General features: G+C 38.9%; 1 protein-coding gene across 1 annotated transcript in view; it reads left to right on the plus strand.

Moving 5' to 3' along the window:
* ATG2B (autophagy related 2B) overlaps positions 1-13,779 on the plus strand; it is a 74,510-nt gene that overhangs the window by 38,844 nt on the left and 21,887 nt on the right. The window contains exons 22-30 of the mRNA XM_065872455.1: positions 4,924-5,123; positions 5,294-5,374; positions 6,546-6,652; positions 6,818-6,910; positions 7,775-7,845; positions 8,248-8,324; positions 8,604-8,774; positions 10,506-10,647; positions 12,869-13,071. Of these exons, the coding sequence (XP_065728527.1) occupies positions 4,924-5,123; positions 5,294-5,374; positions 6,546-6,652; positions 6,818-6,910; positions 7,775-7,845; positions 8,248-8,324; positions 8,604-8,774; positions 10,506-10,647; positions 12,869-13,071 (1,145 nt within the window). The remainder of the gene's footprint in view (positions 1-4,923; positions 5,124-5,293; positions 5,375-6,545; positions 6,653-6,817; positions 6,911-7,774; positions 7,846-8,247; positions 8,325-8,603; positions 8,775-10,505; positions 10,648-12,868; positions 13,072-13,779) is intronic.

A 13,779-nucleotide genomic window follows, 5' to 3' on the forward strand; every position in this document is an offset into this window, starting at 1 on the left:
TATTTCCTTTTCTTATCTGATTGCTGTGGCTGAAAATTCCAAAACCATGTTGAGTAAGAGTGGTGAGAGTGGGCAACCTTGTCTTGTTCCTGATCTTAGTGGAAATGCTTTCAGTTTTTCACCATTGAGGACGATGTTGGCTGTGGGTTTGTCATATATGGCCTATATTATGTTGAGGAAAGTTCCCTGTATGCCTACTTTCTGCAGGGTTTTTTTTGTTTGTTTGTTTGTTTGTTTTTCATTATGCGGGCCTCTCACTATTGTGGCCTCTCCCGTTGCGGAGCACAGGCTCCGGACGCGCAGGCTCAGCGGCCATGGCTCACGGGCCCAGCCGCTCTGCGGCATGTGGGATCTTCCTGGACTGGGACACGAACCCGTGTCCCCTGCATCGGCAGGCGGACTCTCAACCACTGCGCCACCAGGGAAGCCCATCTGCAGGGTTTTTATCATAAATGGGTGTTGAATTTTGTCGAAAGCCTTCTCTGCATCTATTGAGATGATCATATGGTTTTTCTCCTTCAGTTTGTTAATATGGTTTATCACGTTGATTGATTTGCGTATATTGAAGAAGCCTTGCATTCCTGGAATAAACCCCACTTAATCATGGTGTATGATCCTTTTAATGTGCTGTTGGATTCTGTTTGCTAGTATTTTGTTGAGGATTGTTGCATCTATGTTCATCAGTGATATTGGCCTGTAGTTTTCTTTCTTTGTGACATCCTTGTCTGGTTTTGGTATCAAGGTGATGGTGGCCTCATAGAATGAGTTTGGGAGTGTTCCTTCCTCTGCTATATATCGGAAGAGTTTGAGAAGGATAGGTGTTAGCTCTTCTCTAAATGTTTGATAGAATTCGCCTGTGAAGCCTTCTGGTCCTGGGCTTTGGTTTGTTGGAAGATTTTTAATCACAGTTTCAATTTCAGTGCTTTGTGATTGGTCTGTTCGTATTTTCTGTTTCTTTCTGATTCGGTCTTGGCAGGTTGTGCATTTCTAAGAATTTGTCCATTTCTTCCAGGTTGTCCATTTTATTGGCATAGAGTTGCTTGTAGTAATCTCTCATGATCTTTTGTATTTCTGCAGTGTCAGTTGTTACTTCTCCTTTTTCATTTCTAATTCTATTGATTTGAGTCTTCTCCCTTTTTTTCTTGATGAGTCTGGCTAATGGTTTATCAATTTTGTTTATCTTCTCAACCATCTTTTAGTTTTATTGATCTTTGCTATCGTTTCCTTCATTTCTTTTTCATTTATTTCTGATCTGATCTTTATGATTTCTTTCCTTCTGCTAACTTTGGGGGTTTTTTGTTCTTCTCGCTCTAATTGCTTTAGGTGCAAGGTTAGGTTGTTTATTCAAGATGTTTCCTGTTTCTTAAGGTAGGGTTGTGTTGCTGTAAACTTCCCTCTTAGAACTGCTTTTGCTGCATCCCATAGGTTTTGGGTCGTCGTGTCTCCATTGTCATTTTTTTCTAGGTATTTTTTGATTTCCTCTTTGATTTCTTCAGTGACCACTTCGTTATTAAGTAGTGTATTGTTTAGCCTCCATGTGTTTGTATTTTTTACAGATCTTTTCCTGTAATTGATATCTAGTCTCATAGCGTTGTGGTCGGAAAAGATACTTGATACAATTTCAATTTTCTTAAATTTACCAAGGCTTGATTTGTGACCCAAGATATGACCTATCCTGGAGAATGTTCCATGAGCACTTGAGAAAAATGTGTGTTCTGTTGTTTTTGGATGGAATCACCTATAAATATCAATTAAGTCCATCTTGTGTAATGTATCATTTAAAGCTTGTGTTTCCTTTTTTATTTTCATTTTGGATGATCTGTCCATGGGTGAAAGTGAGGTTTTAAAGTCCCCTACTGTGAATGTGTTACTGTCGATTTCCCCTTTTATGGCTGTTAGTATTTGCCTTATGCATTGAGGTGCTCCTATGTTGGGTTCATATATATTTACAATTGTTATATCTTCTTCACGGATCGATCCCTGGATCATTATGTAGTGTCCTTCTTTGTCTCTTCTAATAGTCTTTATTTTAAAGTCTATTTTGTCTGATATGAGAATTGCTACTCCAGCTTTCTTTTGGTTTCCATTTGCATGGAATATCTTTTTCCATCCCCTTACTTTCAGTCTGTATGTGTCTCTAGGTCTGAAGTGGGTCTCTTGTAGATAGCATATATATGGGTCTTGTTTTTGTATCCATTCAGCCAATCTGTGTCTTTTGGTGGGAGCATGTAGTCCATTTACATTTAAGGTAATTAGCGATATGTATGTTCCTATACCCATTTTCTTAATTGTTTTGGGTTCGTTATTGTAGGTCCTTTCCTTCTCTTGTGTTTCTTGCCTAGAGAAGTTCCTTTAGCATTTGTTGTAAAGCTGGTTTGGTGGTGCTGAACTCCCTCAGCTTTTGCTTGTCTGTAAAGGTTTTAATTTCTCCATCAAATCTGAATGAGATCCTTGCTGGGTAGAGTAATCTTGGTTGCAGGTTTTTCTCCTTCATCACTTTAAATATGTCCTGCCAGTCCCTTCTGGCTTGCAGAGTTTCTGCTGAAAGATCAGCTGTTAACCCTATGGGGATTCCCTTGTGTGTTATTTGTTGTTTTTCCCTTGCTGCTTTTAATATGTTTTCTTTGTATTTAATTTTTGACACTTTGATTAATATGGGTCTTGGCGTATTTCTCCTTGGATTTATCCTGTATGGGACTCTCTGTGCTTCCTGGACTTGATTAACTATTTCCTTTCCCATATTAGGGAAGTTTTCAACTATAAACTCTTCAAATATTTTCTCAGTCCCTTTCTTTTTCTCTTCTTCTTCTGGACCCCTATAATTCGAATGTTGGTGCATTTAATGTTGTCCCAGAGGTCTCTGAGACTGTCCTCAGTTCTTTTCATTCTTTCTTCTTTATTCTGCTCTGCAGTAGTTATTTCCACTATTTTATCTTCCAGGTCACTTATCCGTTCTTGTGCCTTAGTTATTCTGCTATTGATCCCATCTAGAGTATTTTTAATTTCATTTATTGTGTTGTTCATCGTTGCTTGTTTCATCTTTACTTCTTCTAGGTCCTTGTTAAATGTTTCTTGCATTTTCTCTATTTCCAAGATTTTGGATCATCTTTACTGTTGTTGTTCTGAATTCTGTTTCAGGTAGACTGCCTATTTCCTCTTCATTTGTTAGATCTGGTGGGTTTTTATCTTGCTCCTTCATCTGCAGTGTGTTTTTCTGTGTTCTCATTTTGCTTATCTTACTGTGTTTGGGGTCTCCTTTTTGCAGGCTGCAGGTTCGTAGTTCCCGTTGTTTTTGGTGTCTGTCCCCAGTGGCTAAAGTTGGTTCAGTGGGTTGTGTAGGCTTCCTGGTGGAGGGGACTAGTGCCTGTTTTCTGGTGGAAGAGTCTGGATCTTGTCTTTCTGGTGGGCAGGTCTACGTCTGGTGCTGTGGTTTGGGGTGTCTGTGGACTTATTATGATTTTGGGCAGCCTCTCTGCTAATGGGTGGGGTTGTGTTTCTGTCTTGCTAGTTGTTTGGCATAGGATGTCCAGCACTGTAGCTTGCTGGTCGTTGAGTGAAGCTGGGTGCTTTGTTGAGATGGAGGTCTCTGGGAGATTTTCGCCGTTTGATATCACGTGGAGCTGGGAGGTCTCTTGTGGACCAGTGTCCTGAAGTTGGCTCTTCCACCTCAGAGGCACAGCACTGACTCCTGGCTGGAGCACCAAGAGCCTTTCATCCACACGGCTTTCTCAGGGCCTCGCCACAAACTGTTCTTGACTTGGAATGTCTCTGCTTGGCTTTCCCCAAAGCTTTCTCCTCACTTTCTTGACTTCAATTTCACCATCACCTCCTGAAAGTCATTTTCCCTGCTGGCTCCACCTCTCTACCCGGTCACCCCCGTAGCCCCGAGATGTGGCACCCACGACTCGCGCTTCTCTCAGGCTGGGTTCCGGTGGGGTCAGTGGCAAGGCCGACGTGGCGTCCACGTATTGCTCCAGCCCCCAGACGTTGGGTGCGGGTCCTGGCTCAGCCTGCCCCCAGAGAACAGAGCTCTGAACACTAGAAATTATTTTCTGTAGGGTGTTCTGATTCCACTGGCAAGGTAATAATTATTGTAAATTAGAAGTTGACTTTATGTTCTTTTTTGCAACAACTTACATTGAGATATAATTCACATACCATGTAATTCACCCATTTAAAATATACATTTCAATCGTTTTTAGTTTTCCATAGAGTTGTGTAACCATCATCGTAGTCAACTTTAGAGCATTTTCATCAACCCCCCAGAAGTCTGCACCTTTGAGCTATAAACCCCCAGGCCTGCAGTCCCCTCTAGCCTCAAGAGACCACTGATTTACTCTCCGTCTCTATGGATTTACATATTCTGGCTGTTTCATATACATGGTTTCATACAGTAGAAGGTCTTTTGTGATTGGCATCTTGGCATGATGTTTTCAAGGTTAATCCAAATGTATCAGTGTTTTATTCCTTTTTATTGCCAAGGAATATTCCATTTTATGGATATACCGTATCTTAGTATACATCGATCAGTTGATGGGACTTTACATTCTTTATTTTCTCTTAAGTGGTATTTCCTTTTGGTAACAAATACAGAATTTGCTCTTCTTTGAGCACATTCCTTGTGTTACTTTGTGAGTAGAAAAGAGATACTTGCACATTCTTAATGTTTATTAGATTTTCCTATTTAAATTTAACTTTTCTAGCATTTCAGATCTCAAATTTTTTTTTTAACTTGGATAGTCACTTATACCAACATTAGTAGAGGAGAATGAATTATTAATGTCAAGCTGGTTCTTGGTCATTTTGCCTCCAGGGTATGTTATATTCAGTGGAAGTACATGGATTTTTGTTTTGAGTTATAGAAGTTCGTGAATTAATTTCAAATAATCATTTTGTTATCTTGTCACCTCATTGTGGATATAGGCATAGTGGATGGAGCAATTCCTTCTACAGAAACACGACTGCCCAGTTCAACCCGACCACATTGGTTGGAACCTACTATTTATTCCTCTGAAGAAGATGGCCTCAGTCGAGCTTCTTCAGATGGTGTTGGAGGAGACACTTTGAATATGCTCTCTGTTGCAGTTAAAATATTGTCTGATAAATCAGAGTCCAATACAAAGGTGTGTGTTTTGTACTTTTATACCATTAAATACTTGCTGCTGATTTGATTACTAGTTAAATAAAAATGATTGCATAAATGTAACACATTTATTTTCTTAGAAAAACTTTTCAAGTTTTGAACCAGAGGGTTATGTAGGTAATAAATGTAATTCTTCGTGTTGCTCTGTAGGAATTTCTCATTGCTGTGGGACTGAAAGGAGCCACTCTCCAGCACAGAATGCTTCCTTCCGGGTTTAGCTGGCATGAGCAGGTAAGAGAGCTGTGATGTATATTTATTGATTTATTTTTTACTTTATGTTAACATATAATACACATAGTGAAAAGTTCACAAATCATAAATATTCAGTGCTCATCGAATTTTCATGATATAAATACTCCTATATAAATACCACCTCTTATGTTAGGAAATAGAACATTATCACCACCCCAGAATGTAATTGATTTTTTACCTTAAAGTTTGGTCCTTAAACATCTCAAAGACAAAGTTATGTTTTATCATTAAAGGGAAGGGACCTATCGAGTGCCTGGCATAGAGGAGAATAAATGAGTGTTGACTTGCACTTATAACTGTATATTCTTTAAGTGCCGTAATTTCAGAATTATCCCCTAGGTCAACAATATACACTGAGGCATTTATAAGGAATTCTGTAATTAATTTCCAGTGTAATAACTGTATTTGGTTAATTACATTTTTTCAAAGGAAACTTTGGGTAAGAAGTTAACTCTTCTTTATATGAGAATGAAAACTAGCACACTGTGATTCTTGTTCGTTTTCCTTAGAAAGAGAAACCTTTTCTTTGTGCTTGGAAAATAATAAATTATTTTAAACTTGAATGCTTTCAGAAACATTCTGAAACATAAAATATATATAGAGAGAGAATAAATAGAGCGGGGGTAGAGAGATGGTTAGTCAACTGGCTGGCTGTAAGGGAGAGATTTAGCCTAACTTTTTGATTTAGATAGAAATATAGAGTAGATGTTGGTGAGAAGGACTGGTTTTCAGACAGATCTGGGTATAAATTAAGGAACAGGAACTTCTCCCAACAGTGGATTTTATAGAAAACCAGATGGAGAGTTTTAAACAGTCTTTGGCAAAATTTGTTTTTTTCAAAAGAATTATTCCAAGCAAAGTAATGTTGAAAGTATATTATACATACTTTGTTAGTTTCATAGGATATGATTTTTCCGAGATCTCTGTAGCATTGCAGTTGTTAGATGGGCCTCTGCATTTCAAATTCTAGTTATGCAAATACTTTTTGAAATGAATTCCTTCAAATGATGATTTTCTTTTAACATTATGATTTTCCACTAAATGGTTGGTGTTTTTGTGAGCTATTTTATTTCATGTTGGTATTAAGGATATCATATCAAAACTTTTTTTTTCTTCTAAAGCAGGGCATTTTGTATTTTTGTGATTATAGATTTTATACTTCTTGAATATTGCTGATGAACCTGTTCTGGGATACAATCCTCCAACCTCATTTACAACCTTTCATGTTCATCTCTGGAGCTGTGCACTTGATTATAGGTTAGTTCATAAATGGAGCAAAATAAAGTTTTAGTCTTTAAAATATGTACTCAGTTTTGAGGAAAAGTATGTAATTCAGTAGAGTTAAGGTTCAAAATGCTCTTTAAAGGGAGTTTCTTTTCTTTTGCAGCAGACTAATATTCTCTTGTTCCTTTGTGGTAATAGGCCTCTTTATTTGCCAATCCGATCTCTTCTTACTGTTGAAACATTCAGCGTTTCAAGTAGTGTCGCCTTGGATAAATCATCTTCTACTCTCAGGTACCGTGTTAAGCCTCTCTGTCTACTAAATGCAGCTGTTCAAAACATACTGACAGAGCTTTATCTCAACCCTTTGATTAAAGTGTCAATCTTTGTTAAAAGCAACATCCTTTTACTATTAGTCATGTTCCTTTATTCAAGTTTTCAGCTTTTCTTTCTCAGAGGATTCGTCCCACCTCTTCAATTCATTACTGTATTTCATTTTTAGGGAGGAAATTCATTCTTGAGATTATTGGTTAACTTTTTAATACATTTATATGTAAACTTCCCATAATACCTGATACACTTCATTTTCCTAATTTAAACCTTGTGAATTTGGGCATCTGTTAAAATTGCTGAAAATTTAAAATTGATTCGAGCAGATGATTTAATCTCATTTATGCCATTTAAATGTTTCTAGTACTCATAAACAGTGAGTTTTAAAGAAATGTTAGGGCTTACCTGGTGGTCCAGTGGTTAAGAATCTGCCTTCCAATGCAGGGGACATGGGTTCAATCCCTGGTCAGGGAACTAGGATCCCACGTGCTGCGGGGCAACTAAGCCCACACCACAGCTAGAGAGCCCACGTGCTCCGGAGCCTGCACACCACAACTAGAGAGAAGCCCGCGCACCGCAACGAAAGACGCCGCATTTTGCAGTTCCCGTGTGCCGCGACTAAGACCCAACCCAGCCAAAGACAGATAAAAAAATAAATAAATATTAAAAGAACAAAGAAATGTTAGGTGACATTTGTAAGCTAGAAACTGCATATGGCTTTGATCGTATTTATATCAGAAAGAATGGCACAGCTAAGTATATAGCGATTATGCAGCGTATATTCAAGGTTAGGTTTTTAGATCTTGATTTTATCTTTCTTTTGCCCAGAATAATCTTGGATGAAGCTGCTTTACACCTGTCTGACAAGTGTAATACTGTTACTGTAAATCTGAATAGAGGTAAGAGTTAAAAAACAAAATCTGGGATAGATGAATCCTCTTTTATTTTTTGCATCTGAATATTTTTAAGCATTTTAACTCTAGAATAATGCCAGTGAACTAAGGATCTTATCAGTCTGAATATTGTAATACCAGTTTGTAATATCAATAACATTGGTAAAATGCATCACATTGTATATACGCTTGTTTATTTAACAGAAGGCAGATTTTGTTTCTAATTAAAAATAAAGTGAACTGTAGGATTTTTGTAGGATGAAACTATGTTTCCATTACATTATAAGTATTTGTACTACTACCTGCCATGAATTTTAAAGAAGCACTAGTTTTATTGGGTGTTTGTTGGATAAGCATTTTTTGAAAGTTATACTCAGATATTTTATTAATTACTTTAAAAAATTTTAGATTATGTTCGTGTGATGGATATGGGGCTTTTGGAATTAACCATAACTGCAGTGAAGTCTGATTCTGATGGAGAGCAAGTAAGTTATTAAAATAAATGGATATTTTTATTTAAGTCCTTTTTTTTATAGAAGAGACTAAAAACATACTGAACTTACTGTAAAAGTATTTTTCCACTTACCTAATTTTAGTCAGAAATAAATAAAATATTTTAAAGTTAAGATTGAGTTATTATAAATGCATGTTTCCTGTGGCAAGACAAATTATCATATTATATTTTATTTAATGTAAACCGATGCAAACATTTTTTTCTCTTGTTTTGGTAGACATTTTTATCCTTTTTTCCGTGTCCTGTCCAGACTGAGCCGCACTTTGAATTACACTGTTCGAGTGACGTTGTCCATATTAGAACGTGCTCGGACTCTTGTGCTGCATTAATGAATCTCATTCAGTACATTGCAAGCTACGGGGACTTACATGTGGCTGACAAGGCAGACGTGAAGTCCGGAGCCCCGCAAAGAAAGATGAAGGTACAGCCGCCAGCCTCATTCGTTAGAACTCACTCAACCCCTCCTCATTCCAGACATGCGAGTGACCTGTACATTGGCGAGGTCTTCTTGACAGTCATAGGGTAGAAAGGAAACTTTGAATAATCATCTATCTATTCTTACTTTCAGGGTGATGGGGTCTAGAAAGGTGATTCCATGGGCCTTTTTGGAAAACCATTCTACTGTTTGATGCTCTCAGTTTCAGAACATTAATATTCTCAACTAACATACATTTTCCCAGACTTAAGTTATTTTCATATGTCCTCAGGGAAGAAAGAAAACATTTAGCATGTGAGAGTCTGTGGTGGCAGGAATTAGTATTATTACCAGAAGACTTATTTATATGACGTTATCTTTCATATTTGTTATCTACAATTCTATCCAGTTTTCAGTATACTTTCTCATATGTGATTTCCTCTTACCTAGTGCAGTTGAGAGGTTAAAGGTTATCATCTCTGTTTAGTAGATGAATAAGACCCAGAGAATTTAGGTTATTTGCCCTAACTAGTAGCAGCAACAATATGCAGGTATTTGGATTCCCAGTTCATTGCTTTCTTACGCCCCCAGCTGTCACCTCTCTGCCCTCTCATATGTCCAGATAGAACAATGTCCAGTTTGTTTAGCATTTACTTTTTATCAGTCTTTTTATTCTTCTTCGTGGCCTCTTCTGTGAACAGAATTCTCGGTCCCCTTAGGTCAATGGATCCTTCAGTAAGGGTCTGACAGGCCTTGCATTATCTTTCGTTCATGCTGATCTTACACCTCGTTTGTGTTACGCTTCTGTTTTTGTTTCCTTGCTCCTGCTGTATTCTCCCTGATAATGAAGTGATTTATGATACTCTCTCTCTACTGTTTCTTCTCTTTTATTCTCCAATTTATTAAAAGTTATTTTAAATTATCCCTTTCAAATGAGATCTTTCCATTTCAGAGTCATGCTGACATTTTATTTATTTATTTATTTGAGTATCATTATTTTTTTGCGGTACGTGGGCCTCTCACTGTTGTGGTCTCTCTCGTTGCGGAGCACGGGCTCCGGACGCGCAGGCTCAGCGGCATGTGGGATCCTCCCGGACCGGGGCACGAACCCGCGTCCACTGCATCGGCAGGCGGACTCCTAACCACTGCACCACCAGGGAAGCCCCATGCTGACATTTTTAAAGCATGGTTTGGATTTAATGAATCCACGATTCACTAACAAAAATGGTTAAGCATCAGTGTTGGAACTGAACTCCACAAATCACCTTTTAGTAGATTTCCCCTCTCATGAATACCCGCTACTGTCTTCAGGTGTCTATTTGTTCCAAGAAATGAGGCTCTACCTACAGTGGCTTTGTCTCAGAGGGTGGTCATGGCAGCCATCAGGTTTGAGCAGATCGGACTCTTTACAGAGAGACCCCCCTCTCCCCCAGCTTCACTGCAGTGTTTTTCACCTTCCTTCTCTTCGAGTGTATTACGTCTTCAAGATTCAGTTCACTGTGCCGGCTTTAAGATGATAACACATTTACTTCTATTTGCCAGTAGTTGTTTGGGGTGAAAATACTAAAGACTTAAAATGAAAATGTAACACCTGCTGAGAGAATATAGAAAAATGAATGTGTTCCTGCTTTTGGTGTTTTTGTGAAATGTAGTATATTTCTAGGACAAAATAAACGTTGAGTAATTTGCTTTTTAGATCATTTTCAAGTTGATTTTAATTAGGGTTTTCGGCTGTAGGTAGATCCCGCTGGTCGGTCATCCTCACGTGGTCCAGTGCTTCCTGAAGCAGATCAACAAATACTACGAGATTTGATGAGTGACGCTATGGAGGAAATTGACACACAAGAGGCTGCTGCGTCTGTAAAACCACAATCTAATGGTGAGACAGACCAGGACTTCTTCCTGGGAGCTGTGATGTTGTAGTGGAGGCTGACATTGTTTGTGTTCTTACAGCGTCCTCAATAAGTAGCTTCCTGAAGAAAAGACAGGTCTGAGTTTGGGTGGGTATTTATTAGTCAGTCAGCTTGTGTTCATTGAACGTTTAGTAGATAAATAATACTGGCCAGAGTGTTGGGGGGCAGCGACAGATAGGTGGAAGGCAAGGCTTATGTTCCCTGGTAGCTCGTGGTCTCGTGCAGCAACCTGGCACTGAACCAGACTGAGGCTAGTGCTTAGAACCATCCAGAGGTGATACAAGAAAACACTTCAGAATGTAGTGTACACTCTAATCACTGCTCGGAAAGGATTTGGAATCCCTTCATTAGACTTCAGTGAAAATGAGATGAGTTGGCTTTTAAAAAGTGTGTAGGACCTAGGCGTGTAGAGGGGAGAGAGAAGATAATCTTGGCAAGGTCACTAACATCAGCAGAGGCCCAGAGGCGTGTATGAGCCTTAATGATCTAGTAGCTCAGGCTGTTAATACTGGAACCGAAGTTCCCTTCTTGTCGAAAAGAATTAGGCAGTAATGTTAGATAAGCAGGGAGGAACCAGACAGTGAGAGAGCTTTAAAGCCAAGTGGAAGCATCTAAATATTTTGAAGTATCTATCTAAAAATATTTTTTTTCTAATTGGCTGAACATAGCTATTTCTATATGTTGTGAGATCTTAATTTTTAAAAATTATTTCATAGTGTTATAGAAGTTTAGCATTCAATGTTGCTTTCATTCGAATTTAGAAGAAATCAGAGCTAAGGAAGCAAATGGGAACTTTTAGCTCCCTATGTACTAACATTATTTGTAATAAACGTTAGCAGCTAACCTACTCGTGTGGGAAAGAATGTTTAATGAATATTTACCGAGCAGCTTCAGCACACAGGACTCTGTACTGTACACTGAGCACTTACAAGGATGAGTGGGTTCAACGTACCGCCATGGGAGAATGTCTAGTCTGCGAGCCTTCCGGGCTAAGATGTCACCGCATTCATCGTAGTATTCTTAGTTCATCTCCCAGGGTTTGGTTTGGATGAATGAATGGAGAAAGAATTAGTGAATCTGTGGACTTCCCTGGTGGTCCAGTGGTTAGGACTCCATGCTTCCACCACAGGGGGCATGGGTTTGATCCCTGCTGGGGGGACTAAGATCCCGCATACTATGCAGTGCGGCCACAAAAAAAGAACAGAAAAGAATTAGTGAATCTAATCTATAATATAAACGTATAAAAAATACATGTTCACGTACAGATTTTTGCACACATGCAGCCTTTTGTGAACTTCATATTGTGAGAGCTACCTGAGAACAGGTGTCCCATTTGGGTATCCAGTGGCCCCAAGGAGTCTTTTTATTGCTTGGAATCATTCCCTGGCCTAAGACATGCTTGGCAACTGTTTCCCCCACCCCTTCCCCGAGCAGAGATTTCCTATAGTTTTAGGTGAGACGCTGCTACATGTAACTATTTCGCCTCCCCTTGCTATATTGTCCAAGGAGTTTCCTCCAGAGCTCCACCTACAGCACATAATTGTCAATATGAAATTCTGGCTAAAATGGAACTCCAGTCCACACTAACTAGCTGCTGCTGGATTCCTGAACTTCTCTGACACTAAGTAACTAAGAGGAGACTGTCTGTAACTTTACGAGTCCATCATTTACTGTTTCTTAGAAAACTTCATACTTACTGGTCTTTTTATTAGTAGTCAGAAGGTTATTGTAAGAAATAAGTGAGATACTGTTTTTTAAAAATTTTTGGCTGTGTTGGGTCTTCGTTGCTGCGTGCAGGCTTTCTCTGGTTGTGGCGAGCGGAGGCTACTCTTTGCTGCGGTGCGCGGGTTTCTCATTGCGTTGGCTTCTCTTGTTGCAGAGCAAGGGCTCTAGGTGCGCGGGCTTCCTTGGTTGTAGCACGCGGGCTCAGTAGTTGCAGCACGTGGGCCCTAGTGTGCATGGGCTTCAGTAGTTGCAGTGCAGGGACTCAGTAGTTGTGGCGCACAGGCTTAGTTGCTCCATGACCTGTGGGATCTTCCTGGACCACGGATTGAACCTGTGTCCCCTGCATCGGCAGGCGGATTTTTACCACTGCGCCACGAGGGAAGTCCTAAAATGCTTAATAAATGTTACTGTTGTTGATGTTTAAAATATGCCAAAATTGAATGTTGTAATCTTTTCACCTAGGTGTTTTGGATGAAAAATCTCAAATTCAGGAGCCATGTTGTTCAGACCTCTTCCTGTTTCCTGATGAGAGTGGGAACATGTCCCAGGAGCCTGGACCCACTTACGCCTCATTCACACACCACTTGATGAGTGATGTGGTGACAGGTGTGCCCACAGAAAACGACGACTTTTGCATTCTTTTTGCACCAAGAGCAACCATTCAGGTAATAAATTGACGATATAATTAATGTCTTAAAATAGTGTTATAAATTGAATTGACCAAAGGGAACCTGAAAAGATTCTTTAGGTTTTGTTAACTCTTTACAGTTCAGAATTACTTCCTTTTGTAATTTACTCTTGAGACTTTGTAAATGTTTGTTATACTTTACTCTTTTTATGAACATCTCTCAGAGACTCTCTACTTGCAAAGTCTCCTGCATTGTTTATTGAACTACAGAGTAAGTATGTAGTAAGATACCTCTTCAGGGCTGTGAAATTAAATGGCAGAAAGGAGTTCTGTACAGAGTTGTTAACACCAGAATTGGGAAAGATAAGATGTGATTTGTGAGAAGGCTAATGCTTGGTTAATGTATATGTAATTTCCTTTTTAGAATCATGCTCACATTGAAAAAGCATGGTCTGGATTTAATGAATCCACAGTTCACTAAACAAAATGGTAAAGCATTGAATCTGTACCTTTTTATTGTCAAACGAGTAGTAAAAGCCAAATCGTAGACTATAAAAAATTCTTATGGAGTGATTCACATAGAAGAGAGAGTTCATTTTATTGTTAATAAAGCAGAGTATCTTATGCGGTGATTATCATCAGTATTTATTATTCCACTATATATTGAAACTATTAGAAAGAATGCAGAGTCAGATCCCCTTGAGATGCGCACCATAATCAGTGGTTTCTACTTAAATAAGAGAGT

This window comes from Phocoena phocoena, chromosome 2 (genome assembly GCF_963924675.1).
Source record: "Phocoena phocoena chromosome 2, mPhoPho1.1, whole genome shotgun sequence".
In the NCBI taxonomy this organism is placed as follows: domain Eukaryota; kingdom Metazoa; phylum Chordata; class Mammalia; order Artiodactyla; family Phocoenidae; genus Phocoena; species Phocoena phocoena.